The sequence below is a fragment of the Nipponia nippon genome, unplaced genomic scaffold, assembly GCF_047370975.1.
Source record: "Nipponia nippon isolate SJK-2023a ecotype South Korea unplaced genomic scaffold, ASM4737097v1 scaffold_16, whole genome shotgun sequence".
Taxonomy (NCBI): Eukaryota; Metazoa; Chordata; class Aves; order Pelecaniformes; family Threskiornithidae; genus Nipponia; species Nipponia nippon.
Genome location: NW_028262332.1, coordinates 656,431 through 682,518, shown reverse-complemented (window position 1 = coordinate 682,518; position 26,088 = coordinate 656,431). Strand labels below are relative to the sequence as shown.

General features: G+C 46.4%; 1 protein-coding gene across 2 annotated transcripts in view; it reads left to right on the top strand.

Annotated features, from left to right (window-relative positions):
• Positions 1–26,088, top strand: part of RABL6 (RAB, member RAS oncogene family like 6) — a 57,903-nt gene that overhangs the window by 7,329 nt on the left and 24,486 nt on the right. For both annotated transcript variants that reach the window (XM_087753269.1, XM_087753270.1), the window contains exons 2-8: positions 633–767; positions 6,428–6,475; positions 12,911–12,963; positions 14,530–14,621; positions 15,511–15,651; positions 16,792–16,897; positions 22,577–22,680. In XM_087753269.1, coding sequence (XP_087609395.1) covers positions 633–767; positions 6,428–6,475; positions 12,911–12,963; positions 14,530–14,621; positions 15,511–15,651; positions 16,792–16,897; positions 22,577–22,680 — 679 coding nt within the window. The remainder of the gene's footprint in view (positions 1–632; positions 768–6,427; positions 6,476–12,910; positions 12,964–14,529; positions 14,622–15,510; positions 15,652–16,791; positions 16,898–22,576; positions 22,681–26,088) is intronic.

Genomic DNA, 26,088 nt, shown 5'->3' with positions numbered 1-26,088 from the left:
TGCTAGGAACAATTTCTCCACTGAAAGGGTTGTCAAGGATTGGAACAGGCTGCCCAGGGCAGTGGTGGAGTCCCCATCCCTGGGGGTATTTAAAAGCCAGGGAAATGTGGTGCTTAGGGACATGGTTTAGTGGTGGCCTTGGCAGTGCTGGGTTAACGGTTGGACTCGATGATCTTAAAGGTCTTTTCCAACCTCAACGATTCTATGGTTCTATTTTCTCAAGGCATGAGAAGTGTTTTAAGGAGAAATGGGAATAATATAGGAGGTAGCTGAAGGAGAAGCCCGGCATAAAAGGCTAGCAAAGGAATAGGGTATGGCAGAGCGGGAGTAAGGGCTCGGTAGAGGTAAAGGCAGGAGGATGGAAGGAGCAGGGACTTGGCTGGCTGAAGTTGCGCAGATTGTGAAGATTCAATCTTGATGTTGGTTCTTTTTGCTGAGCTAGTGTGAGTAACTGAATAAACACTGATTTTAATGACTGAGGCTCATGTTTTTTAACAAACCCCATCATGCCTGTGTAATATGGGAGAACTAATTACATCTGAATAATGCTTGCAAAAAGTTAACACGCTTTTTACAGCATTTTTTGATTTGTTTTTAATCAACTTTATTTGTCCGCTTGTTCTTTTCCCCAGTGAAAATTGTCATCCGAGGAGACAGGAACACTGGGAAAACCACACTCTGGCACCGACTGCAGGGAAAGAAATTTATTGAGGAATATATTCCAACTCAGGAGATCCAAGTCACCAGCATCCACTGGAATTATAAAAGTAAGATGGAAGAGGGTGGAGGGAGTGACAGTCATGGGACTGTGCCTTGGGGGGTAGAAATTCCACTGCAGCCTCCTTTGCTTGCTTCTTCTGTGTCTGCTTGGGAGATAAAATGACCTGTCATCACTCTTGTTATTTTAATTTAGTATTCACAGTTTCGCAGTCATGTTTTTAATAACTTTACTCAGAAACTATATGTTATAAGTGCTAAAGGATAGGTCTTTGGAAGCCACAATTCAAGGAAAGTGTTTAATAGGCGATCCAAAAGATTTGAAATATTTGTAATACTTGCTTGACTTGTTAACGAAAACAGGTTTATTATGGAAATCCGTCTCTGAGGCTAACCCTGCTTATAGTGTTACTGTGTTGCGTAGAAGTGAATAGCGTGGTGCAAACTAAATTTTTTCTGATTAAAATATAAAGAGCATCCCGTAACTGGTGAAGGTGATGTTTTAAAAATTATTGTGGTACTGATAACTCTAGGCTGACTTACTGAAGCATAGAAGTGTCTTATCAGTAGCTTTTTTTAAGTGCTTGTTTGAGTCTGAGAGATGAGGCGTGAATTTTTTTTATTTTCCCCATCTGCTCTGACAGTATAAAGTGGCTGTGAAAGCCCTGGATCTCGCCTGGAGAAGACACTGCAGGCATTGAAATTGCATAAGGCTCTGATTCAAGAGTGCAATAAGTCTGGCTTTCCGGTTCCTGATCAAAAATGCCACAGCCTTGTGGGGTGAACTACTGATTCAGTATGAACTTGCTCTGTAAGACTGATACTGCTTTAAAAAAAAAGGTCAGCAGTTAGTTTGTCATTACCAGACATTCTCCATCTGCACCCCTCTGACCTTTTGTTGAAGCAGGGACTCTCTGTCTCCTCACAGCTGGGAAAAACCCCATGCGGTAAACACCAAATTGGGTGCTTCGGCTAATTCACCAATCAAATTTGTATTGCTGGATGATACCGTGATGCCCAAGTCTTGTGATAATGATCACGGAGCCACGGGGTGTGTTCGCCAGCGGTCAGCCTTGGGACAGGGCGCTCTCAGTCCGTTGCCTTCATAGGGCTCAGCGCAAGGAGAGCGAGCAGATGCTGCTGTTGTACGTCCACAGGGGCGTACACAGGACGTCTCAGGTAACCAGAGTGCTGGAGACTCTCGTGCCTTATGAAGACAGGCTTCCACATGAGTCAGCGCTCTCTTGACAAAGGCTGAGAAGGTTTATAAGGATGGATGGTTGTGGTTTGCCTTGGATGTGGGAGAGAAACAGGTCATCCTTGCTCAGTGCAGCTGCCGGTTTTCTCTCATTCAGGATCTGATGTTGAGCTAAGCCCGATGTCAGAGGTTTTCAGATTCTTTCACGGGGACTCTCCAGGTGACCATGATGCAAAGGTGTGCCTGTTAGCTTCTACATTTCTTCATAAAGTATCTTTATTTTGGGTACCATCTTCCTGATGTTCTGCCTATCAAGTGGCCCAACGCCTATCAAGGCGTTGACAGATCTGCAGTGTTCATGCAGTGGTGTTCCCCATCGGCAGCGAAACCTCTGGCATGTCGTATTTTAGCTGGGACATGCTTCCCCCACAGTCGTCTTCCTCGCTCTCAGAATATCAACACATCAGTTACTGATGTGTGAAGAGCTTACAAGTTGTTTGGATGATGGAAACTGTCTCCAAAATGAAGCTTGAACGCTTCAGCCTAAACAGACTTAGAGCAGAGTAAGAAATTAAATACGTCTTTCTTGGATATCCGAGTCTACAGAGTGCACTGAATGTTAATTGTGGTTTTCTGCAATATCACAGGTAAAAACTTCAGAGTTCAGTTTCCTCTAATCAGCGTGGGTAATCCAGGCTGTATTTACCAACAGCACTTGTGAGTCTGGCATTTGATTTCTACGAGGCTTATTCATGCCTAATTGTTTCTGTATACCTGAACAGGTATACAAAACAGGTATACAAAATGCATATATACAGGTTTTTGATTCCATGCGAAAAGGTGTTTGGAGACTGCTCCCCGTGTAGAAAGATCCAGTCATCTTGAGTGTTTCTGCATATTTTAGGGACTGTTATGTTCTTTTACGGAGCTGAAGCTTAGGCACTGGCTTTTTCAACATGGATGCAGCCCTGGGGCAGAAAACAGCTACACGCGAGGCTGGCGTTTGCTGCACGTTGGTAACCACAGGTGTATTGGTTATTTCTGGTGCTTAGTTCTAACATTTGTGTGATATGTTTCTGCGGAGCTTGCTGGTTAGAGTTGACAGCGATGTGTACATACGGTGATGGATTTTCCTCAAGGTGAAGTGTTGCCAAGCTAGTCTAAATATCCGGAAGGCTGTACGTGAAACTGTGCTTTCCATCTGTGTTTCTTTTACGTTGTAAAACAATGTGTTATTTTCTTAGTAATAATTTCCAGCAGTGTAGGAAATTCTCCGTTGACCTTCTTAAAACTTGTTTTAAAAAATACCCCCCTTTTTAAAAAACATTGTAAGGTATCTTCCCTGCTGTGAAAACTTTCCATCCAAGATGGGTGATGCGAGTACTCTGAGAAATTGGCTCAGATGTAATTGCCGCCCTGTTGGCTGAGTTAATCTGTAGAGGAAAAATAAAGTTTGTTTTTCCTGTGATCATGCTCTCAAGCTACCTTGAATAAACGTTACGAGGTAGCTGGCAGCAAATATTTACAAATGCTAATTAAATCGCTGTCAAATATTGAAGGATTCTTACGTTGCCCGGTAGTAGAAGATTTGCATTTTAGATGTGGAACATACCACCTTGTCATATCTTCAGAAATTTTATACTGGAGGAATTAATGACGGTAGAGGAATTTGAGTTATTTCTTCCTACTCAGAATGAACAAAATCACTTTTCTGTGCCAATTGTCTCTGGAATGGATATTTGTAATTTTTGTGTCCAAGTAAGGAGTTACCATTCCTGACCCTAATGTACGCTTTTTTAGATTATGCTAGTCACCAATTTTATTCTCGGTTTGGCAGTCTCAGAAAGGGAGTCTGAAATAAAGATGGGCGAATACTTTTGTTCCGATACTTTAAATGGCTTATGGATGGGTATGAGGGATGGCAGAGCTGCTCTGCTCTGTGGGATTTGTGATCCCAAGCATAGGATCACGCAATTGCATGAGAGTGAATGTGTCTGAGGGCCTCTGAATTCCTGGTGACGAACCCACCCATAAAGCAATGATTCTTATTTTTAAATGAGTTTTCTTGCAATTGGAGTCTCTCACACCTCTCCACCGTTTTCTGGGAAAGCGATGTCTTAGCGTGCCACTGGCTACAGAGTACGTAGCCAAATAGCAACTGAGCAGAGATTTTTTGCGTGGTTTGATCCATGGTTTATGCTAATCCAAGTTATAGAGTTAAAAGGACGAATTGGCACTCTTTTTGCTGCGCCATGCCTTCCAAAGCCGGTAAGGTGAAATGCTGCTGTGTATGAGTCATACCAAAGCCAACACAGCAGCACTAAAGTAATTATCCTCTTGTGTGTTCAGCATAATCAGGAACGACGCTGGTGATGAACGGGAAGAACTTACTGGTATGAGCTAGCAGGAGCACTGGTGCTAACAGGAAAAAAACCCACGTGGAAAAATGGTTTTCGTGGATCTCGTGCAGTTTCTTTGCCTCAGATAGATGGGTGTAGAGCAGGTCTTTCTGGGTCAAATGGTTCCGCTCCTCGGCTCTCTGGGAGCGCCGCTGCTCAGCAGGATGTCAGTGCTGCAGGAATTACTCAGCAGGAGGACAAATCTTAACAGAGGGTGCATTTGGTGTTAGGGTGAGGAGATGGAGATCTCGGGAGCAAAGTCCCAGCGCTAGGTACCAGGTCACCTCCTAGGAGAGCACTGCGGGTCAGCCCAAGGGCTTACTTCTCTGAAGTGGGGTTCCAGCTTCTCCGCGGAAGCCCCTTGCTAATGCTTATGTGCTGCTTCATGTGGCGCTGCTGGAAAGGACAAGCAGCCTTCTGGACTCTGCCTGTGCCCCTGCAAAGTTTGCCGTCTGAGAAGGCAAAACGTCTCCTGTCCTTCTGCAGAAAGTCTCGACTGTTGAAAGGCGCCGGGATTGACTTCGCTGGTCTGTCCGTCCCCTTGTCCCTCAGGGAGGGCAGCAGCACCGCCAATCCCAGCCGCAGGGTATGAATCTGGGGGCAGAGCTCCAGTAGCTGGTCCGTGTCCCAGCACCCGCAGGGTCGCGGCGCACCCTGAATGGACCGTGGACTGGAGCAGCCCGTGTCCCCGGGAGAGCACCCGCCGCCCCAGTGCCTGGGTGTGAGCAGCTGGGTGCCAGGCGAGTGAGCAATGGGGAGTGGTTGGACTTTAGCCGTACCTGGCTCGATGGTCTGTAGAAATAAATTCAGGGACAGCGTTAATTTGGGGAGTGTTACGGTTTGTGCAGAGGCTTTAGGACTGCAGGCTGCTGTACGCCTGTCGGGTTTTCGGTCCCACCTGAGCCTGTGACGCACTGGGCCGAGCCTGGGCAAGTCTCCCGTTTGGCTGTGCCCCACTGCCCTGCTGGCAAAGGGGGAGATGAGCGGGAGTTGCTATGAGGAAAAACAGAGGCTGATTTTGCTTCATGCATGAATGTAAAAAAGGATCTTTCTCCAGAAGCAGAGGCTCAAAGTTTTCCTTTATTCATAATCTGTCTTTACAATATTTTGAAACATTTAAGTTAAGCCAACAGTGAATTCTGTAGAGGAAATGTTTCCTGGCTTGACAACGATGCTCAGCTAAATCCTCATGCCATCCTATGAGATTATTTTCTACTCTGAGCCATTATCCTCCTCTTCCATTGCTTTATGTTCAGAGCTGCTCCAAGTACAAGCTTTTGCTTTGTAGCCTGTAGCATTTCCAAAAAGCAACTGTTTCATGGAACAACTTCGCGAAGATCGAACTGCTTATTTGTATTCAGTAGAAACGTCGAACCAAAGCTGCCCATCCCTCGTGCCATCTGAAAGCTGAGCTTTTTTAAGAACGTACCAGCAGTGGTGTCTCTGTAGTTAGAATTTTTCTTGTCCTGCTCCAGATTTTAGCAACTTAAATATACGTTGCTGCTTATAATTTACTGATGCTGCAGCTTGTTAAGAGGCAAAATTGCTAGTAGTATCTTATTTTTCACAAAATGCAACTTGAAATTTGCAGAGAGAATGGATTTCTGTAGCCGCAGGACTGTCTGCACTGTTTGTCATGTTTACACAAAGATGCTATTAGTAAGGTTGATCTTCCTTAAATGTGCGTATTCCTTTTTTTTTCAGTTGTATGCCTTGCTTGTAGACCAGACTTTATTCTCCAAATTAAAATTGTATCTTTTTTGAAAGAATATGGAAACCTGTGTATGTTATGAAAAGAATCTACACAAAATATTTATCACATGCTTCAAATCTGACATAAAACATCAAGGAAATCTAGCTATCGCTTACGTGACTGGAAGTCTTTCAGAAGTTCTTCAGCTGGCACAGTTTTGGTGTACAAGTGGGGCCTTCAACAGCAGGCCGCCTTCTTGTTGTGTTTGGGTTTTCTTGTAACTCAATTACTTTTCTTTTGGCATTCGTCTCCTACTTTGACCACGTTGCCTTTGGGTTAGGCGCTCGGTGGTGAGCGTTGAGCGGTGGTCATTTTATTGAAACCCTCTTCTAACACTTTGTGTTCTTATTGTGCTTTTAGCCACTGACGATATTGTGAAAGTTGAAGTCTGGGATGTAGTTGACAAAGGTAAGATTTAAAACTTCCTTTCTACTGGAGATTCATTTTGCTCTCTCAATTTTAATTAAAAGCTTACATGGAATTCAGAAATACCTGCTTACTTCTACTCTAGAAAAACACCTGTACTTGTTTTTTTTCACGTGCATGGATGTTACCTCCTGAAAAAATATGGAAAGGAGAGCGGAGTCTGCTATGCTAGAGCCCATTAATTGGAATCCCAACTTGAGATCAAACCCAGTATTCAGAAGCAGTTGTTTCATGTGCTCCGTGACAGATGAAATAGCCTGCTGCTTAGTGTGTTCAGATTCTCTGAACTTTATTAAAAACTTCATCTTCTCCCCTTTATAGTGTTATATATGTTTAGACAGCTACCGAGTTCTTTGTTCTGTTTATAAAAGGTCTTGCCAAGCTGTTTTTGTAAAGAAATGCTATTGTTAAATTGATAAAATGTTATCTGCAGTGAATAATGTATGCAGGAGGGAAGGATAAAAGAGAAGCCAATTACTTAAATTCACTTAGGACAAAAAATGCAATATATGTCATCCAAAATCTTTTCTAAATGCTTAGCCAAGGAAAGTATTATGATGTACAAATACATTTTCCACTAGTTTCAATTTCTGTCAGAGTGTAAAGTTCAATTTCATAAAAAATAAAAACAAACCCCAAAAACATATGTGAAGACCCAATCTGGATGCAGCGCAAATCTGGATGCAGTGGAATCTGTTGCTAGAAGGGGTTGGGGCTCAGATACGAATCTTAACAGCCCGTTCTGTTGCCCCACATGCAGATATCGTTTGGCTTTTAAGAGGCGTTTTGTAGCAGCCAGGCTCCTGGTTTAAAGTGCGAGTACGGTCAGGAAAGCAGCTCTGCAGGTGAGCATCTCTTGCTCTGTGGGTTGCGCTCCTTGTTTGTGTGTTTCTGTCGGTCAGATCTGTTGACCACAGTTACTGAAACTTAAACTTTTATGGTTTGGCTGCTGCTACCTTTCCTGCAGCCCGAGCTACAGTCTGCGCTGGCACGCGGTCCTCAGCAGAACTGCGTCTGAGGGGCACTAAGCTCTGCCAGTGCAACTTAGACATGCGTTAACACTGAAAAATAAGAAGATAAGTACAACAGGGAAAGGGAGAAATGTAATTTTTCAGGTTAGCTAAATTGTATTTAAAATAGTAAAAAAGGTAATTAAAGATAGCAGCTCTAGTTCAGGTGCATAATGGAGCCTTTAGGTTAAACTTGAGCCAGTAACTTTAAATGAAAATCCTGGGCGCTTTATCTCTTTATTCTTTTAAGCCCCAGTTTTCACAGTGTAGACAAAACCTTACTTAGGTCAGAGTTACTGCTGAAGTCAGTCTGATTGCAGTTTGGCTTTCAGATCCTGGGATAACATGTGCAGGGCTGGAATCTGAGCAAAACATCTGTTTTCTCGCTGCCTTGCAACTTTGGGATGAATAGACAGACAGTTAATTTGGGAATCATGCGGTTCCAGCATTTATTTCTGTGAATAGCTTCTCTGAGCAGAGTCTTCTTCTCAACTAGAGACTTGTCATTTTTTTTTTTTGGCAAAACAGATCGGATTTGATACGTGCAGATGTTGATAACAGCTCTTCTGATACTGCTTTCATTTCTGCCAGTGGAGCATGTGTTAGAAATCTCAAGGGACTCTTCTCTCCACTTCATATTCTTTCAAAATAAAACTCATTCTGTTAAGATCCCTACTCAGGGACCACAGCTATGTATTTTTATGTAATCAAATGTACTTAATCAACGCAGCGTACAAATTCAGATCATCACCATGTAACAAAATCAAGTCCTTTCCTATTGCCGTAGCGGCGCGGATTCTTGATAAGTACAACGTTAAGAAAATGTGCAAAGTAACCATTAAGAGCTTGCTCATATCCAACTTTCATCTTAATGTTATGACATTTTTGTTCTTCCTTCTGTATGCTTAGGACAAAAAATCCTCCTGCGTGATGCTTTTGGTGAGAGCGACACTAATTTAGACTGTAGGCTTTTAGTAGTGACGTCTCCACTGCTGCTGCAGCATAGTGCTGACAAGACCTGATCCTCCTTTTTTCCCTTGCCTACCAGATCCCGGCTAACGTGCACATTGAGAGCTGTGCAGAACGCTGCGTTTATCAGGCTGGATTTGAACCTGCCAGAAAATACATGTTGTGAACATGCCTTTCAACATATGTTGTTTTCCAGGCTAAATTTTTTTGCCAGTGTTTCCGCATTTTGGAAGAATTGTTCCTTGTTAGAGAAAATTGAGACCTCTGTTTAATTTAAGATGTTTGAAAATGTATTGAAAACCTGATGTGGGGATGTAGCTAGACTCTCTAAAAGATGCATCGGTAAACTGCAGTTTTCAACTTTAGCCTTGTAAAGCAGCTTCAGCCTCTTCTCCGCTACGCAGTGCTGCCCTTCTTCATGGCTCGGTGTGAACGTGCACAGGAGAATTTGGGGAAACTCCATAAGTTGCACCCTGAAAAACCTCATGTACGTTTTTGCACTGAAGTTCAACGTGGTTTTAGTAAGCGATGTTTCTCCTCGTGCTTGCCAGCAGCGTGCCTCCCCGTCCTTGTTAGTTCGGCAGCGCGCTTTGGTTTTTCCCTCCAGACGGTTAGGAATGAGGAGGCAGCCCTGCCTGCCCTGCCTGGCTGGTGCCTTCCTGTCGTTTGGTTAGCATATTAATTTGAAAGCGTGGGGAGATCTGTCGTGAAAGTTTAAAACCCGTGAGGTTGGTTAGTGCGCTGAAGCGGGGGGAAATGGCGGCCGCTGTACTGTACTGCTCCTCTTCCCTTTTTCTTGACTTTTTGGGGTTTCTTGTTTTTAATACGCAGACTCACTGGAGTATGGACCTCCCCGCAGCCCGCCCTGGTCTCCTTGGGCCTGCTTAGAGAGCGGGGGTCATTAGTGTAATGATGCCATTTGTTAAAATCTTAACAAGTAGAGCTTGCCCCCAGCTATGGATTGTATTGCATTGTGTGCGGTGTGTGTAGTAAATACCGTCTCCTTTGCTGCCCTTGGAACTGGTAGAACGTAGGAAAGATATCTCTCGGCAGAAGTCACGGTCCTGACTCATCTTTCTGGCTTTGCAGCAAGTTGTGTAACGACTGCAGGTCATAAAGCTGTAACAGAGCCTGAATGCAGAGAAGCTGCTTGAATGCAGGTGACTCAAGAACAGTTCTGATCTGTCTTGTAACTTCTGCTAGTTTGGTTCCTGCATCTTTTCCCATACACTAACTGAAGGGATCAAATAATTTTTTTTTTTTCTGTTGCCCCCAAAATAGCATCAACTCTTTCCCTCGTATTGGAGATTCCTTTCCTCTCCCTGCCCCTTCGCCCCTCTCCCTCCCAGAGGTGTGCTGCAAGAAGGAAGAAAGATTGGAATTAATATTTCTGTTATTTTCAGATGTCATAAGTTAGATATCACCGGGGATGCAAATATTCTAGACGTGTCTTTTTGGATGGTGAACAGAAGCATCTCCCTCGCCCTGTGGACAGCATTTGCTGGCAAGCTGTACTGAATCCTTGCTGTCCTGCCACAAAACTGGTGGTACACAGGGGTGCAGAGGCTCTCAGGTGCTGGCCACCAATCCAGTTTCTGGGGTTCAGTAGGAACTGTTCTGGAGGCTTCGGGGCACCGCTGCAAGGTTATTTGGTTTCGGTGTTGCTGTTATGCCTGTAAATAAGGAGCAGTCATGGTTCCAGGTAGAGAAGCTGAGCAGTCGCAACATGAAGACCCTTGCTTTCCCATTGAGGCTCCTAGATTACACATCAGTGCAACCTTAAACACAGGACCTCATTCACGTAACGCCACGATCTCCATGGTGCACTTGCATTTACAGGCTGAATTGCATCTTTTCGCTACATACATCTTGTCTTTATCGGGCTCATCCTGCAGTTTTGGTTCCAAAAATAGACGCTGTGCATGAATATGTACACACATGCGCTTTTCAGCTCTGTTACTCCTTTGTAGATGACCTCCTTTGCAGCAGCGATGAGCATCATGTAAGAATATTACTCATTCCTCTTGATGCACTCATAAAGCCATAAGCAGGGAGAGGCATGTGAGTCTTATATTTGGTCTCAAAGCATTGGCTGTAAATGTGTCCGGGTTAGAAAGACACCTTGATTGCTCAGGACGAGAGGACCTGTGAAGAGTGTCTGTGGTTGCTTGGGCTTCTGTTTCAATACCTAGATATTCAGGTCATGCCAAGCATAATTTAGCAGTCACTGCAGAAATAGTGATGTTCCGACATTCAGAGGAGCCACACAAACGCCGCTGACTTGAAATGAATTTAATGGAAGTGGGAAAAGGCATGCATGTCCTAGACATCCCACACCTTCAGCTGTGCTGGAAAAAACCAGAGCCCATACTTGGATCCTCCAGAGAAACACATCGCATGAATGGGGAAGGATCAGGATTAATATTTCTGCTACGTTCAGATGCCGACAGTAAGGCACGAGGGGCGCAAACACTGTGCGGTGATGCACAGAAGCACCCTGCCAGGATGCAGGGACTGGAGTCTCCTGCTGTATCCTGCAGCGTTAAAACCTTCGTTAATAACTCTGTATTTCATAACTATTTATCCTTGACCTGCCTGCGAAAAGAATGAGACGCTTGGTTTCACATGCGGCGTCTGGCAGAACCGTGTATTTTACAGCAGGGGCTCCGTGTTAACCAGCGGAGTTGGGTGGCTGGTGGAAGCCCTCCTGGTCCCCCGTGCTGCAGAGGCTTTGAAAGAGTCAACGGGATTTTTTTTTTGGCGGGTGCATCCGAGCTGCCAACGCGTTCTCTTGTCAGTGACACAGGGAATTTCTAGAAATTATGAGAAGGAATTCCAAGTCTCTGCCATTATAATTTAGTTAACGCGTCATTATTTAGCCTAGGAAAATACGGAACAGAGTTAATTCAGAAGTACAGTTCTTAATTGCTGTCAGTAACATCTGGAAGATATTTGGTATCTGTAAAACGTAACTCCAGGTCTTGCAGGGTTATTCCTTGTGCAGTGCTCATCATTTGATAAAACTCTGGAAACTGCTGTACACAGATAGACTTTAAACAACACCTGGGGGGTGAGGACAGATTTTTTCATGCTATGTCCACACTAAACTTCTTTGGCAGCAGATGGAAGAAGATGTCTTCGCTCTTACGTACCGAGACTCCTGGCAATCCTTAGTGCCGAGTGTCTACACCAGAAAATCAGGTTAGCTGATTGCCACTCTGCTAATGTAGGTACAGATCCGTGCTGTCGTCTTCTCCGTCTGCTGTGGTTGCAGGCTTTAAGGTTTGGAAACACAATTACAGTGTAACTGATGTTAAGGCAAAGTTTTCGGGAAGCCTGAGGTTTAGAAACACCAACTCCTTTTCTGGGGATGCTGAGTCAAATGCCAGTGGTGCTTTAAAATGTCAGTTTGTGAACTTATCCAGTGCTTATTGAAGCTGTAAGAAAAGGGAGAAGTCTCAGGTGGTCTGGCCTTTAAGTATAAGGGCTGTAATTTTAGCAGACAAGTTGGAGAGAAACCTGTAGATTCCTCCAGCTGGGATTGTGGCTGTGGGACTGCAGGGCAGGTCTCTGTAGTGGTTTTCTAGTGTCTTCTCCAAGTGTTCAGGCTGTTGCCTCTTGCACTTTCCCGTGAGCTTAATCAGTTTTACCTGTCCTCTGGCTTGTTTTCGTGTGCGTGTCTGTCGAGCGTGGCTGGGGATGGTGCCTCCAGAGGATTTCTCTTCTGCACCTTTGCTGGCGATGGCCAGACCCGACCCTCTGGCTCTGGCCTTTCACGCACGCGTAGGCTCTCTCTCCTCTACTTCTCCACACCCCCCTCACCACGGTTTATTTCTAGATTTTGCTTGGATTTCCCTTTGTATACGTTCTGTCTGTCTTTTGGCTGTTAAGTTCTCACAGTCTCCTGCCACCCCTTTTTTGTGGCCGCACGTCAGCCCAGAGCACCCAGTGGGCTCTGAGGTCACGTTTCTTTACAAGCCTGCTCGCCTCAGGTCAGTGACGTGGCACAGCAACGCCACGGCGTCTCTCAGGAAGGCTGCGTATGTGGCTGTGCCGTGCAGCCCCGCGATCTTCTGCTTCTTCAACACTAATGCAACAAAAAGTGCAACAAAGCAGCTTCCCTTTGTGGTCAGGGAGTGCACCAAACCCTGTATTATTCAGTCGTCATGACTTTATGCTGTGAAAAGCATGGTGTAAGCTACCCCAGGCTTCCTTCCTATTCATCTTTGAATTAGACTAGCTGGTATTCTCGAACAGGGTAGCTGGTATTCTTCAGCAAGGCATGCCTGTCCCACCCCTCCTCATTCCCCATGCTTATAGTAGGAGTTGGATCTGCTTTAAGGTCATGTTCAAAATGCTGTGGTCCTGCCCAGACCCCTCCTGCAGTTCTCTGCCCAGTGTAATGCTTTTTTTTTTTCTTTTTACAATTCTTTTTAAGGAAAATGCAAAAAACGAGGAGATGGTTTGAAACTGGAAAATGACCCTCAGGAGGTGAGTCCCCTTGAATGCAGATGTCTGCCTCTCAGCGGGAGGCCTCTAGTCCACCTTTGCTCCGGGGAGAGTAAGTTCTGTGTTTGCTCCTGCTTTAAGGCCGGCCTGGCAGGCGGATGAGGGCAATGTGATCCCTGAAGCTCTTCACAGTTTGGCCTGTGCATTTTATCCTTGCTCATGCCCTCGCCACAACATTCCTACTGTTTTTCATTCTGTCTTTTGGGAATGCCTGCGCCCTGGATGTTTACTGGGCGGCTTTGTACCTGTCTGCGCTTCGTCAGCGGCAGGAAGGTCTTTTGTAACGGCCTTCTTGTGAGACCTGAAGAAGTCACTTGATGCCATGCTCCCTGGCTGCTCCTTAAAACTGGGCTAACAATTATCTTTTAACACCCTTGGAAATAGAGAAGAGGAAGGGGCAACAGAAGTGCTACCTAGCACATAACAGTAAACAGAGTGGCTTCCTCGAGGCTCTTGCACAAATGTGTCTCCTTTGGACCTCCTGCTGTGGAACAAAGTGCTGTACGGGAGACCGTGCTACCACGTTTCCCAAACCACGTTTCGGTTGCCAGTGGACTCCCATGGCATCTCTTTCAAAAGAATTACGATTTAATCCTCAGGAAGAATTCAGTTTAAAGGCCCTTGATCCCACGATCTCTGCTGCAGCTCTTAAAGAGCTTTATTGCTCCCGTTCATGTGCCAGTGCCCTTCGGGGCTCAGTGCACAGGCGGTGTTCTGGTACTCGCTCAATAACCGCTTTGTTGCAATTGATGGGAAAGGCAGCGCCGCTGATACGCAGAGAGCTGAGCACCCGGTTCTGGGGATGGGTCAGGGCAGTGCAGAGTCACCTGCTTCACCAGGGCACTCAATCTGCGCCGTCAGATCAGGGGAATTTTCTTTAAAAATATTCTCCTGTGGGACAAAGCCTCCATGAGAACAGATATCACAGCTGCTTCTCACTTTGTAAACGTGGGCACATTTTCCACTTCTGGGAAATGAGTGAGAATTGTTCCATAGGCACCAAATTGGAAGAGGAGCCCTGGAGGCTGACTTGTGACCAGTACTGTACTGTGCAGCATGCAGAGTCCAAATGGTGAAAAATCGGGTACTGAGAAATATTTTCAACCCTGCATGGGAGAACCTCAGTAGGAACTGCGTCCTGGCCTCATGCACCAGAAGCATTAGAAGTACAGTCAATATTTGGGTCGGCAAAGAGACGGTATGGGAGCTGTGTCCTCTGTCCTCCATCCTGTAGCTTATATGGAGTTATCTTGTTGATGCAGGGTCTGGGGGCGCAGGGGAAAGGGGGGGGGGGTGGTTTTTAGCATTTGCTGTCAGACGTTTTTGTCAGAGGCCATCAGGTGCTTCGCATCCTGCTCCTGTGGGCAATGGAGGCTGTGAACCACCAGGTGTCTTGCTTAAATGATGATGACGTGAAATCCATGGATACTGCTTACAGCGGCTGTCGCTTTGGAAAGTTTGCCTGTTCAGCACTGTACCAGTTGTGTTCTGTACAAGCCTGAAGTTGAATCGAGGTATTTACTGCTTCATTTGCCTTTATTTCCTCAGGCAGAGTCAGAAATGGCTCTGGATGCAGAGTTCCTGGATGTCTATAAGAACTGCAATGGCGTAGTGATGATGTTTGACATCACCAAGCAGTGGTAAGACACCTTCAGTGCATGCACCACGGGATTCTCACTCGTTTAGTGAAAACAAATGACTTCTAGACCTCTTGACTCCCAGATGGACTCTGGAGCTGATAACCAGCCTAATGAGTCAAAGCAAGCTTGTATCCCTTAAAATAATAGCTTTATCTTCTGACATGTCTTTTTAAAGCCCTCTCCTGGGCTTGTTTCAAACAAGCTGTCTCCCTGTGGGCTTGTGTACTGCAGTTTCCGATATACTGCTGTCTGAGGCGTGATAATTAGTGCTAGCACAGGTGCAAAGTCTGCTGGGCATGTTACAAACCCGTGCTCTACAGAGCACGAGGGAAAGGGGAATGCTAGTGAGAAATTCCCAGGAAGACCGGTATTAGTAAGGATTATTTAGAAGCCCTAGGCTGCATTCATGTACAGAAATAATGAACTGTTCATTTTGCGCATCTGCTGAAGAGGGTGAGACACATATGGAAGCCAGACTGGAAAAAGGAGGTGGAGAGAGTTCCTGCTTTATGTTTAAGCTTGTGTTTTACAGGCTTGGGATGGGTCAGCGAGCCTGTTGACGGCTGAAGGGAGGGAATCCTTTTCTTCTGCTGACCCCACACAGTTTTGTACGACTGAGGGAAATATTGCTGTAGGAGATGCGCGGTTGCTGGTGGAAGTGGATTATTGAACTCGTCAAGTTGTTTTCGAATAAAGAATGATACAAACATATTTACAGTGAATGTATTTGTCTGAGTGGGGCAAAGAAGCCGCAGTCTCAGAAGGATTTTGGAAAAAAATTTCTTACTTTGGTTGTTTTTTTTTTTTTTCTGTGATTTGTGCATGAAACTGCTCACAGAATGATGCTTCCCACTCACCTGCCTGTCTCTCTCTCTCTCCTGTGGTGCAGGACATTTAACTATATTCTGAGGGAGCTTCCTAAAGTGCCGACCCACGTTCCAGTGTGCGTGCTTGGGAATTACCGAGACATGGGGGAGCACCGGGTCATTCTGCCTGGCGACGTGCGGGACCTCATCGACAACCTGAACAGGTAAGGTGGCACCACGGTCACCAGGCAGGGGAGCAGACCTCGGCTACCCTCCGTCATCAGCCGCGGATGTCTGTATTGCTGCCGTGTTTAAGGTGTACATCGCCTTCATCCCAGTACCCTGTGCCTAGCTTTCGGGCTTTCGTAGCTCCGAGTGTCTCGTACAGCAGCTCCGGTTTACACGATGGGCTCTTTTTCCTTTGAGCTAGGAGCCTGTGCCAGGCAGATTGTTAGCTATATTCGTGGAAACAGCGAGTGCCTGCCAGCATGTGCCTTTCAGAAGTGCTTTTCCCAAGAAGTCATCTTCTTTCTGGATAGTCCTTGTCTTGTGAAAGAATCCTCTCCCTGCAGCACAACTGTTCTCTACTCCAAATAATTCTGCTATAAGAGAGCCAGCTGGTGCAGCTGCCTTCCTTGCTCTTCCTCTGAGAGCATCCCCACGCAGCATTTAGTGGGCACAGCCAAGTCGTACACCTCCCTTGCCAGCCAGGCAAAATTTTCCCTTATGCAGAGATCTGAGGCTCCCTGCTATTTAGTATAAAATAATATTTGTTGTTCAGGATACGATACATTGTACCTTTTTGTGTGGCCCTATGTTTTTAAGGCATTTGTTCATTTTCCTGGTCTCTTTCTTTGTTTCTGCCTGTGTCAGGCACACAGAAATGGTATCCGTTTTAAGGCTTGATTCCATAATGCAATGATTTCTTTACAAGTTCATCTCTATACATGACTTAGCTGAGTTTAATGCCCACTGCTGATGCTTGTGACTTAATGTAGGTCTGTTTGTGATTTTAAAACAAAACCTTCATTGAGAAATGAAGAGCTTGTACAGCTGTAAAACCCCCCGTTTAGTAAACCAGTGGCCCAGTATCTTGGCATAGTATTTCTTAGTCTGGCAGCCCCATGACACTGCAACACAACAACGGCCGCATTCTGCCCCCCTTCAGGAGGAACAAAGTGTGAATTTTGTCTGTAAACAAAATAACGAGTCCCTGGCAGAATGACCTGCTAGCCTGCATTGGGGATTGAGGGGCTGGCTTGTAAATGAGGGTTGGTGGTGGTACGTAGTTCAGCAAGCGCCTCTTCTGTGGGTCTGCAGTCCTCGTCCTTCTCACAGTTTTCTTCTCTCTACCTATCTGGTAGGCCTCCCGGCTCCTCCTATTTTCGCTATGCTGAGTCTTCCATGAAGAACAGCTTTGGCCTCAAGTACCTGCACAAGTTCTTCAACATCCCCTTCTTGCAGCTGCAGGTAAGACAGAGGGTATTTCCCTGGTGTGCCGGGTGGCCGGGACAGATTTCGCTTTCTCTCTCTCTCTCTCTCAAGCGGGAGTTTGGTATTTGGGGTTTCTTTTGTTGTCAAAGGATCCGGAGTAGATTCTTGGTTTCATAAGAGTTGTTAACAAAATTGTATGAGTACCTCAGTGCCTGTGCCTTAAACACGTCTCTGCTTGCGAGAGGACTCTTCTCTGCTGCGTTCGCAAACACTTCTGGAGAAAGGCTCCAAGGCGATGAATAACACTGGCAAGGCAACTGCATCCAGTGGTGTAGGTACCAAGTCAAAAATGTCACGTACGCACATTTGTTAAACTTTGTACTTAAATTCTGTTCCATTCAAACTCAGATGAGAAGAGATTTGGTCCTGAACCGACCAGCTCAGGGACAACTGTTTGCTGAAGGTCTTTGCCCTAGCGGTAACTGATCTGCTTGGATCCCATGCCCATAGATCCAGGTCTCGTATTTCCTTCATAATTGAGGCTTCTTGGGCGGACTGAGCGGAAAGGCAAAGGCTGAATGGGCGTGAAAGGGTGGAATTCTCAGCTGTGGTCCGTTAGAAGAGGACCTTTTGGGGTGATCACACCGAGTCCTTTGGGATCAGCATCATACGCTTTTTGGGGGTACATATGATGTTGTATCATTGTTCTTTTGGATGGAAAAAACCAGGCGGTTGATCTCGATTTTCTTTCACCAATAATTGAAATGTCTGTGTGTATTTTTATACGAATAATCCCCACGGAAATGCTAGTTCAGAAGAAGCTCGGATATATTAGTGGATGTTACCATGTCCTCAGGCTGCAGAGCGGAAAGAACCAGGATAAGAAAATTGAATGTATAAAAACCCAGTGAAACAAGCCAAACAATAAATTTTTGTGGAGGAAGTTGTAGAAATCGGAGATATAAACCCAACTTGCTGCTCAGTGGAGAAGATTGAAGTCTACCAGCACGGTTAAATGGTTGATTAAATGTTTGGTTTTATAACCTTGGCTCCTATGGTAAAGTGATGTCTTGTGGAAACCATGCAGAATAATTAGTTCCCTGGTTACTTTTGTCGGTTTTGTAGATCTCCCCTTTTTTTCCTCAAAGAGATGTTGACAAGAGACAAGGATATTAGCAGAGCCTTCCTGCCAGATTTGTTTCTGAAAGCTGCTGTTAATGATACTGTTAATAATCAGGATGTGCGATCGTTTTCCGAGCTATAGTTACAAGCGGGAAATACCGAAGCACTCGTAGTGTCGGGTTTGCTTGGAAGCAGCTTTAGGATGTGAGTCTTAGGGGACCTTTCATTTAAATGTGCTGTGTATAAGTAAACATGATCTATTAATTCGAGACTGAAAGCAATTAGGACACTTAGGTAATTGGCCCCAAAGCCAGAGAACTTCTTGGACAAGTCTTGGTCTTCAGGGAAATAGAAAAAATAAATCTGTTATAACCTTTAGCTGTTTGGAGAGTCCAGTGACAGTTGCTTAGGAGAGGTGAGGGCGATGTGGTGACCAGCCCACGTTTACTCTCCTGTGTAGTGGGCTCGGGGTAGCCCTGGGGCTAGTCCAAAAGATGCAGGTGCCACATAATGAGACTCCCAAATCCCGTGTTTTTCATGTAGTGTAATTAAATAATTCAACACTGCAGAAACAAACCTGAAAAGACTTCTCATTACAGTTTAATTCCCAAAACGTGCAAGAGGAGAGTTGGGTGGGCACATGTAAACCGTGCTTGTAAAGATGTTTGCTCTGTTCCTCATACCTCGACACAGGAGGTGGCCGTTGAGGTTGTCCTATGCCCGTCATTCAAAGAGGCAGTGATCAGACCATAGCTGCCTGGCTTTTCCTTTAAAACAGCAATGCCAAAACGGATTCCTGCAGTTCTGTGCTCATACAGGGATTGCGGACGGGGGCTTTTCTGTGCATTCTGAAAAAAATCACAGCGTAGGGTCCAACGTGGAGATGGCTTGTTTCATTTCCCTCTGGTGTGCGAGAGATCCCTGGCCTTGCCATTCTGTGCCAAGGCAGGCGACACTGCAAATTTGGAGGCTTTTGGTTGCTTTCCCCAGGCTTTGGGGCTTTACTTGATGCCAAACTTCAGCCAAGATGTGCTGCACTTAGTTTTTTCCAGTGCTGTTTGCATTTGCGCCACGGAAGAGCTTCGTGCTGCTCCGCCGGAGCTGCTGCTGGGTGGCTCTGGGCGTTTTGCTGCTCCTGGAGACCCGCTGGGAGTCTTGGCTTTGAGCGCACGGGGAGCCAGGGCTGGCCCCGCGGCGCCTGACTAACCCCCAGCGCAGCACGATGTTAACATTTATAGGAAAATCACAGCTAGACTTAATTCCTAAAGGTTCTGCTTATACCTTCCGAGAGACTTGCCAGTAACAGGCTCCAGAAAGGAGTCGTTTCCCTGGTTCTTTGGTGCAAAGCGGGGTTAAGGGAGAGGAATGCTACCAGGTATTAAATGCACCTACGATTTGATCGGTCTCAGTCGACCTCTGAGGCTTCTCGGCGTTCCTCAGCCTAGCCTCCCGCAGCTCTCGAGGGGAAGAGCTGTTCGCTGCACGTGAGATTCCACCCTGTCCTTTAGCGGAGCTGGTGCTCAGTGCCTTGGGTTGAAGTTGCGCGTTCCTGCGTTCGGCTTACGTTCGTGCATCTTGCATGAAGAAAGCGGTGGCTGAAATTCATACCCCCGGCATAGAGCACGTTCCCTCTAGCAGCCCGGGCTCTTCAATTATTTATCGGTTCCTTTCCAGGGGGAGGAGTGTCGAACCTGAGAATGCCGTTTAGCTGTAGGTATTGCTGGTGGCCCACATAATGTGCAAATGGGATCAGGTCAAGCGGGCCATCGGATGCTGCGCTGGAAGGAGACAGAATTCTGCAGACAGCTGAAATGGCCAGGAAGCACTTGCAAGTGGCATTCAGCCAAAGCATTGCTCTGATTTATTCCCTTCTTTTGGGTCACTGCTAAAAATAAGCTGTTTCTTTAATATTTTAATACCAGCATGGTAAAACAGAATTTATTTTTTAAGTATTTGGAAGTCCGTTATTAGTGGTGAATTTTTACAAAATTGAATGCAACTTTCTCTTAAGTAAATCTAAGTTCTTAATTTACTGTAATTGTGAAAATTGAAATAAATACAACGCTGGTATGTGTCTTACTGCCAAAGCATGAGGGAAGGCAAACCACTTATTTAATAAAAGCCATCATATAAGTGCCTAAGGTAGGCATTGGAGAGCAGTGTCCCTTCTGTCTCTGTTCATGCAGCTGATTTGCTCAGCATTTATTTCACTCATCTTAGGAAACTGAGGACAAAGAAGCAGCAAACTTGCTCTTTTTGGTCTCATCTTCGCTTACACTGTATGAATAACATAAAAGGATGAAATCCGTTACTTCGAAAATCTTGAATTTCTTGAATTCCAAAGTCTAGAATTACTTTGAAAATCTCGATTAGTACTTCTGTTTAGTGTAGCAAGTTTAAATATGTATAGCATGTTTTGCTGAAACTCTCTTGTCTCTATACCACAAGAAAGAGAATTTGAGTTAACCGAGTTCATAATTCTTTGTGTACATGTTAATTGAAGTCAAGTTTCCATCTGCATAGAGCTTATGAATATGATGAATAAAAATTACCTCGCAAATGAAATATGGATCACTGCAAGCTCTTAACACAATGACAAAGGTAAAAACGAAGACTCTAAATGCCTTGGAAGCAGTAAATTAGCTTAAATGATCATAGAAGCTCTTAAATTTCAAGAAAGACTGCATCTTCCAGTGAATTAACATGTTTCAATGTTATCCACCGCTATGAATCACCCGCTCGTATAATACAAAATAAAAATGACTTAAGCCTTGCTTGCTGGTTTTTGAATTTGATATAAATTTGTAGAATTTGATATAAATCAGCCTGCTCCGCGGAGGGCTCAGGCTGTGCCCTGACTGCTCCCCTGGGCAGCGTAGCGCCCTGTGTTTTATATCAGGCAGATGAGTTACTTGCTTTTTAAATTTGTACACTTTCTTGATAGCTCCAATGTTGTCATGTCTATGAAACTATATTGTCAATAGTATAATGCAGGTAGAGACTGAACGCTTTATACAAATGTCTGTCTTCCCGTAGGGATTTTATTCGGTGAATTACGTAGTAGATTTCCTTTTGTGCTTTTTACTCTAGTGGGCGCTTTCTGCAGTAAGCACATGTGTTGTCGAACACGGAATTAAAAATTCACCACCCTTATTGATGCTAAACTTCAAAAATATTTGTCATAGTAGAAAGCTTAAATGTAGGTTGAGGATAAGGCAGTTAGAAAAGCAAAAACCTTTGCCGTTTGGAGGAAGCCTGGGGTTTCTCCTCTGTCTCCTCCTGTCTGGGCGGCGGTGCCGCTTGGCAGCCCGCGGCACCGGTGGGCCCCGCTTTAACGGGCGCTGCGCAGTGCCGTGAGTCATCCGTCCTGTCGCAGCGCCGGCTGTCCCTGCTTCCTCGGCCGTCTAGTACGTAGGCAGCGGGAGAGGAGGACTGATGCTTTCAGGCACTGAACATCGTGACTATTGACTCCAGAATTGGGTGTGTACACTGACTCCCGTGTCCCTTGCTCAGAGCCTTCCCAGGAGGCAAGCGGGGTGCCGGTGCTGGGAGCCCGGCCGGTGCCGGTGCCCCGCTGTGTGACAGCTGGCCACGTCCGAGCGGAGGGGAGGGGGCTCCGGTGCAGGGATTTCTACCGTGGAGCGGGGCGGTGGCCGCAGACCGCTCTGGTCTTGGCCTGGGGATCCTGAATCGTGTCTCTGCAGAAACGGGTGCTGTGTTAGCTCTGCGGCTCGGGGCTGCCGCAGTGCCGGGCAGACGGGTGCGGAGGCTGGTGCTGGATCCGCTGTGGGCGAGCCTTTGGAGCTGGCCGTGCCCGTGCAGTCTCAGCGTAACGCGGGTGGTTATTGATCCCTTCTTGTTGCCATCCGGGCTATCCGGAGGAGCGCCCCATGACCATTTGCAATTGATTTTCAGCCTTTTAAGCCAGTGCTTCCCCTCAGCTGAGGTTTTTGCTTGGATTCTGTTGGAAATGTGGAAAGGGAAGGACTGAATTAAGCTACCCTGTGTTACATTAGTGAAGCGAACTCACTTTATTGCACATTTGAAATGGGCTGGAGTGTCTGTCCCCCATCTGCGGGGCAGCAACTGAAGGCAGAGGGGCAGTGACTGCTAAAATTTCACTGAGTCGACAGGTTGTGCTCACTCATCTACCCTGGCAGTAAAAAGCAAATTATTGTGAGGTTTTGCATCAGCTGGGTCCTACTTACAGGGGGACTTCTTTAGCACAGGGAAAAAATCAGAAAGAATGGGTTGCACAGCTGTTCTCCGCAGGAGTTGATACTGTTCTGCAAATGCAACTGGCGATGCTCTGTCTGAAAATCACACATTATTGATCTATGCTGGAGTATAGCTTGCAGAACGAATGACTTTCTTACACACAGACTTTCTGCATTAATGTACTTTTGCTACTGCTTCAGCTTCCCTTTGTGCTTCTGTATTTAAACTGAACACCGTGAGAGGGCCCAAAGCTCCTGTTTAATTCATTGCCGTGGGTAGAGTGGTGACACGAGATCTTGCGGCGCCCTGCGAGCGCGCAGGGATCTGTTACAGTGACCCTTCCTGCTCAGACCCGGCTTGTTTTCCTTTCTTCAGAGGGAGACGTTGCTGCGGCAGCTGGAGACGAATCAGCTGGATATTGATGCAACTTTGGAGGAGCTGTCAGTGCAGCAAGAGACAGAAGATCAAAACTACGAACTGTATGTCATTGAGCCATCTTTTCTAACGGTTTTGTTGCAGTCTAGGTGTCACACGAATGTTGGGCAGCCCCAGCCATGGCATGTGGCCGGACTGAGGGTCCAGTGAGTGACATGTAGGGTTTCTTTAGATCTTATAAAATGTCACTTTTAAGTGGCGTCACCTGACAGAGAGCATGCGCTTGGGGATCCCTGTGGAAGGGTCTGGTTCCTACGGGCACGTGATCTACGGGAGGGCAGCGGAGGTGGAGCTGGGCGGCACGCGCTGAAGGGGCCGTGGGTCGGCGTGTTGCAGCCTCTGATGCTCAAAGGGGACGTTTTCCCTCTCTCTCCGGCTCAGAACACAAGTTGGTTCCTCCTCGTCTGGCTATGGCATTCCTGTGTGTTGTGTGTCCTATGATAGGCAGAAAATAATAGCAACAACATTGTCTTTTGTTCCCTTTGAATGCTTCCAGACTCCTCAGTGCGTTTCTGGTTTGAAATAGTGGCTGGTTCCTGCTGCCTTGTGTTTGTGCAGTGCCCTGTCTGTTTGCTTGCTGCTTGAAAGGAGCTTTTGCCAGATGTAGCCCTGCAAAGCCGGTACATCTGTAGCACAGTGAACAGGAATCTCTTCAGATTTATGTGTTGTTGACAAATGTATTCCGTGGATTCCCATTGCAGGGTCTTTATTGCAGTAATGTGCAAACCAGAAAAGTCAACCCCAGAATGAATCGGGAAAAGATTCTTTACAGGCAGCTTTATTTGGAAGCTGGAATCGATGATTATGAAATATTCATGCACAGCCATTTTGACGAGCATTTTCAGACCAAGTTTCAAGTTCTGTAACCTTGGTCAGTGTGTTTTCCTTTGAGACCACTGAAATACCCCAGATACACCCAAAGCAGCACTGTTTCCAGAGTGCTCACCTCATTCCTTTCCTCAGGGACTGGTTGGTCTCCTCGTGCCTTCGGCAGTTCTCTTGATGTCCCTGCTCAAAGGACTGAGCCGTGTGGGCTGTGCTGTCAGATGGTTTTTCGGTATTTTTGTTTATACTGCATCAGTAATGGGAAGATACTTAAAAGAATCAAGAGTTGGCAGAGCTGTACCAAACTTACAGCAGAAAATCTTGCTACTTAGGCACCTCTCACCCTTACACCAGCTTCAGCATTTGCTGGACCCTCACATGTGCCAATTCAGCTCACAAATCCAGCAGAAAACTGTCTTCTGCCGTGTCTACTTCTGGGTTGATGTGAGTTGGGCTGGCTCTGAGAAGCATCTGCTCAGCACCAGAACTCAAAGGAAGCAGCAGCAGTATGGTGCTGGCAGAGGTGGGATGGCGAGGCATCCTCGCTCCAGCAATGGATGTTAGACTGGATCATCCCACCCAGTGTAACCACACCGACGTACACCGTTGTATAATACTGGTGTGCTTCCACTGCCAGAGCGTACCCTTTCTGGGTACAGGCTCCTGCAGAAATACCGTGATTACTGAAGAGTACCATTTGCAGTGTGGTAGCATCCAGAATCCTAGGGCCAGACTGGCCACGTTGCTCCAGGCACTGCGCTCTTAACGAGTCAAAAGCCACGTTCTTGCCTTTTGCAAGCTTTTGCTGCCGTCGGTGGTGGCTAGCATCGCCTCAATAGAAGCCCCTGAGTCATCTGCAGAAACTCCAAAGCCAGATAAACATTTGGCCCACATGTCAGTACCCTGTTGGTTTCCAAACCAGCTCATGAGCACAGAAAGAAGAGGAGATGGGCTGTGAGCACCTGAAGATGCCCACCCGGCCGGGCAGGGTGGCTGCTGCCCTTCTGCGCTGCCGCAGGTACTGCTGCTCAGCTGCTGGGGGCTTGCCCTGCAGGTGGCTAATTGCCCTGTTAGCCTGCATAATTGGTTTAACATGGCATAAGAAACACCTTAGGACTTTGGTTTAGCAAATAAACCCATGTTTTTATGCAGCTGGCCAACTTCTGCTTTCACTTCAGCTGCTGCACATTTGTGTCTGTGTGCTGAGACCAATGTTCTTTGCTTTCAGAAAATAACACTTCTTTATAGAAAGGTCTTTAAAATATCCCTGGATGCTTCCTGCCTTGAGCCGCTGATCCCAAAAGAAAAGCACCGGGCCGTGTCACGTCTGAGTACTTTGATCACGCCGACTAAAATAGAGTGCTATTTTAGGATTTTTGATGTTTTCCTCTTCACCCCAGGAAGAAACCAAGAGTCTGTTTGTTTCAGCGGCACCTCTCTGAAACAGACGAGCTGCTGAGGGGTTACTTCAACCCCAGAGATGAAAAGTACAGCCTTCCTGCGTTCATTTTTTATCCCTGCAGGAGCTCTTCAGGCTCAAGCCCTTTAGCCAAAGTCCCGATTTAAAGAAATAACCACACTCATATGGCAGGGAACTCAGGTTTGGGTAAGGTTCCGATTCTTAGTGAACAGCTTAGGCTGGTGAGCAGAGTATCTGTGGACACGACGACAGTGCACGGTGGGAATTACAGCTTGCAGTTGTGAGGCAGGTCTGCAGTGCTCGTTATTAGGGCTTGGGAAGGTCCTTGCACCCGTGGCTGTCAGGTGCCCGTCATTTGGGGATTACCATGTTTCACACGCTGCTGCGGTGGATGTTGGAATGAGCACCTGGTACGGTGTCCTCCGACACTCGCCTCGTTACTACAGCGTGTGCGTAGGTGCGGTGTGACTCGTTGACCCTTGGCAGATGTGAAGCGCTTGCGTCGGTTGCTTCGATCTAGACGGTTCTTGGAGTTCTGCTGTCGGTCAGCACGAATGGCGCGGCGAGGGGAGGTGGCTGCAGGCGCCTGGGGCTGCAGGCCGTGGTGTGGCTGCTGCAGCACCTCCTCCGAGGCGATTCCTGCTCTCCTGCCATAAAATCAGGCCATGCAGCAAGGCGAGGTGACAGTGCTGGGACATCTCGGCTATGTCATTCACCCCCGTGCATGTCTAGTAGCTGCTCTATCACAATGACCGATGCTAAATTTGGCTCGGAGAGCAGAAAGAGAACAAGAACTCTTCCTCCTGCTGCGGCTGGGTGCCCGAGGACAAAACGTCATTGCTCCAAAATGTGGATCCCGGAGAAAACACGAGGTGGCACACAACGCTGCCTCATCGGCCTTACGTAAGCCATCCCTTGGCAGCCGCTGGCCGGGCCTCGCCTGTGTAAGGCCCATTTAGATGCTTCCAGCTCTTTCCCCGTGCCCGTCTCCTCTCTGCCTGCCACACCTCTTGCTCGGGTACCTTCCTTGGGGTTTCTCAGATTGTACATTTTCAATGCTGCTAAGAACACATTGCAGCCCTTTTTGAGTTCCTGAGTTCTTATTAAACAAACAGCAATGACTTTTTTTACTCTGTTCTGAATTCCTACTTAATTTGCTCAATTTTTCCATCTTTAATTGTACCCAGCTTATCTTCTGTCACAAGGA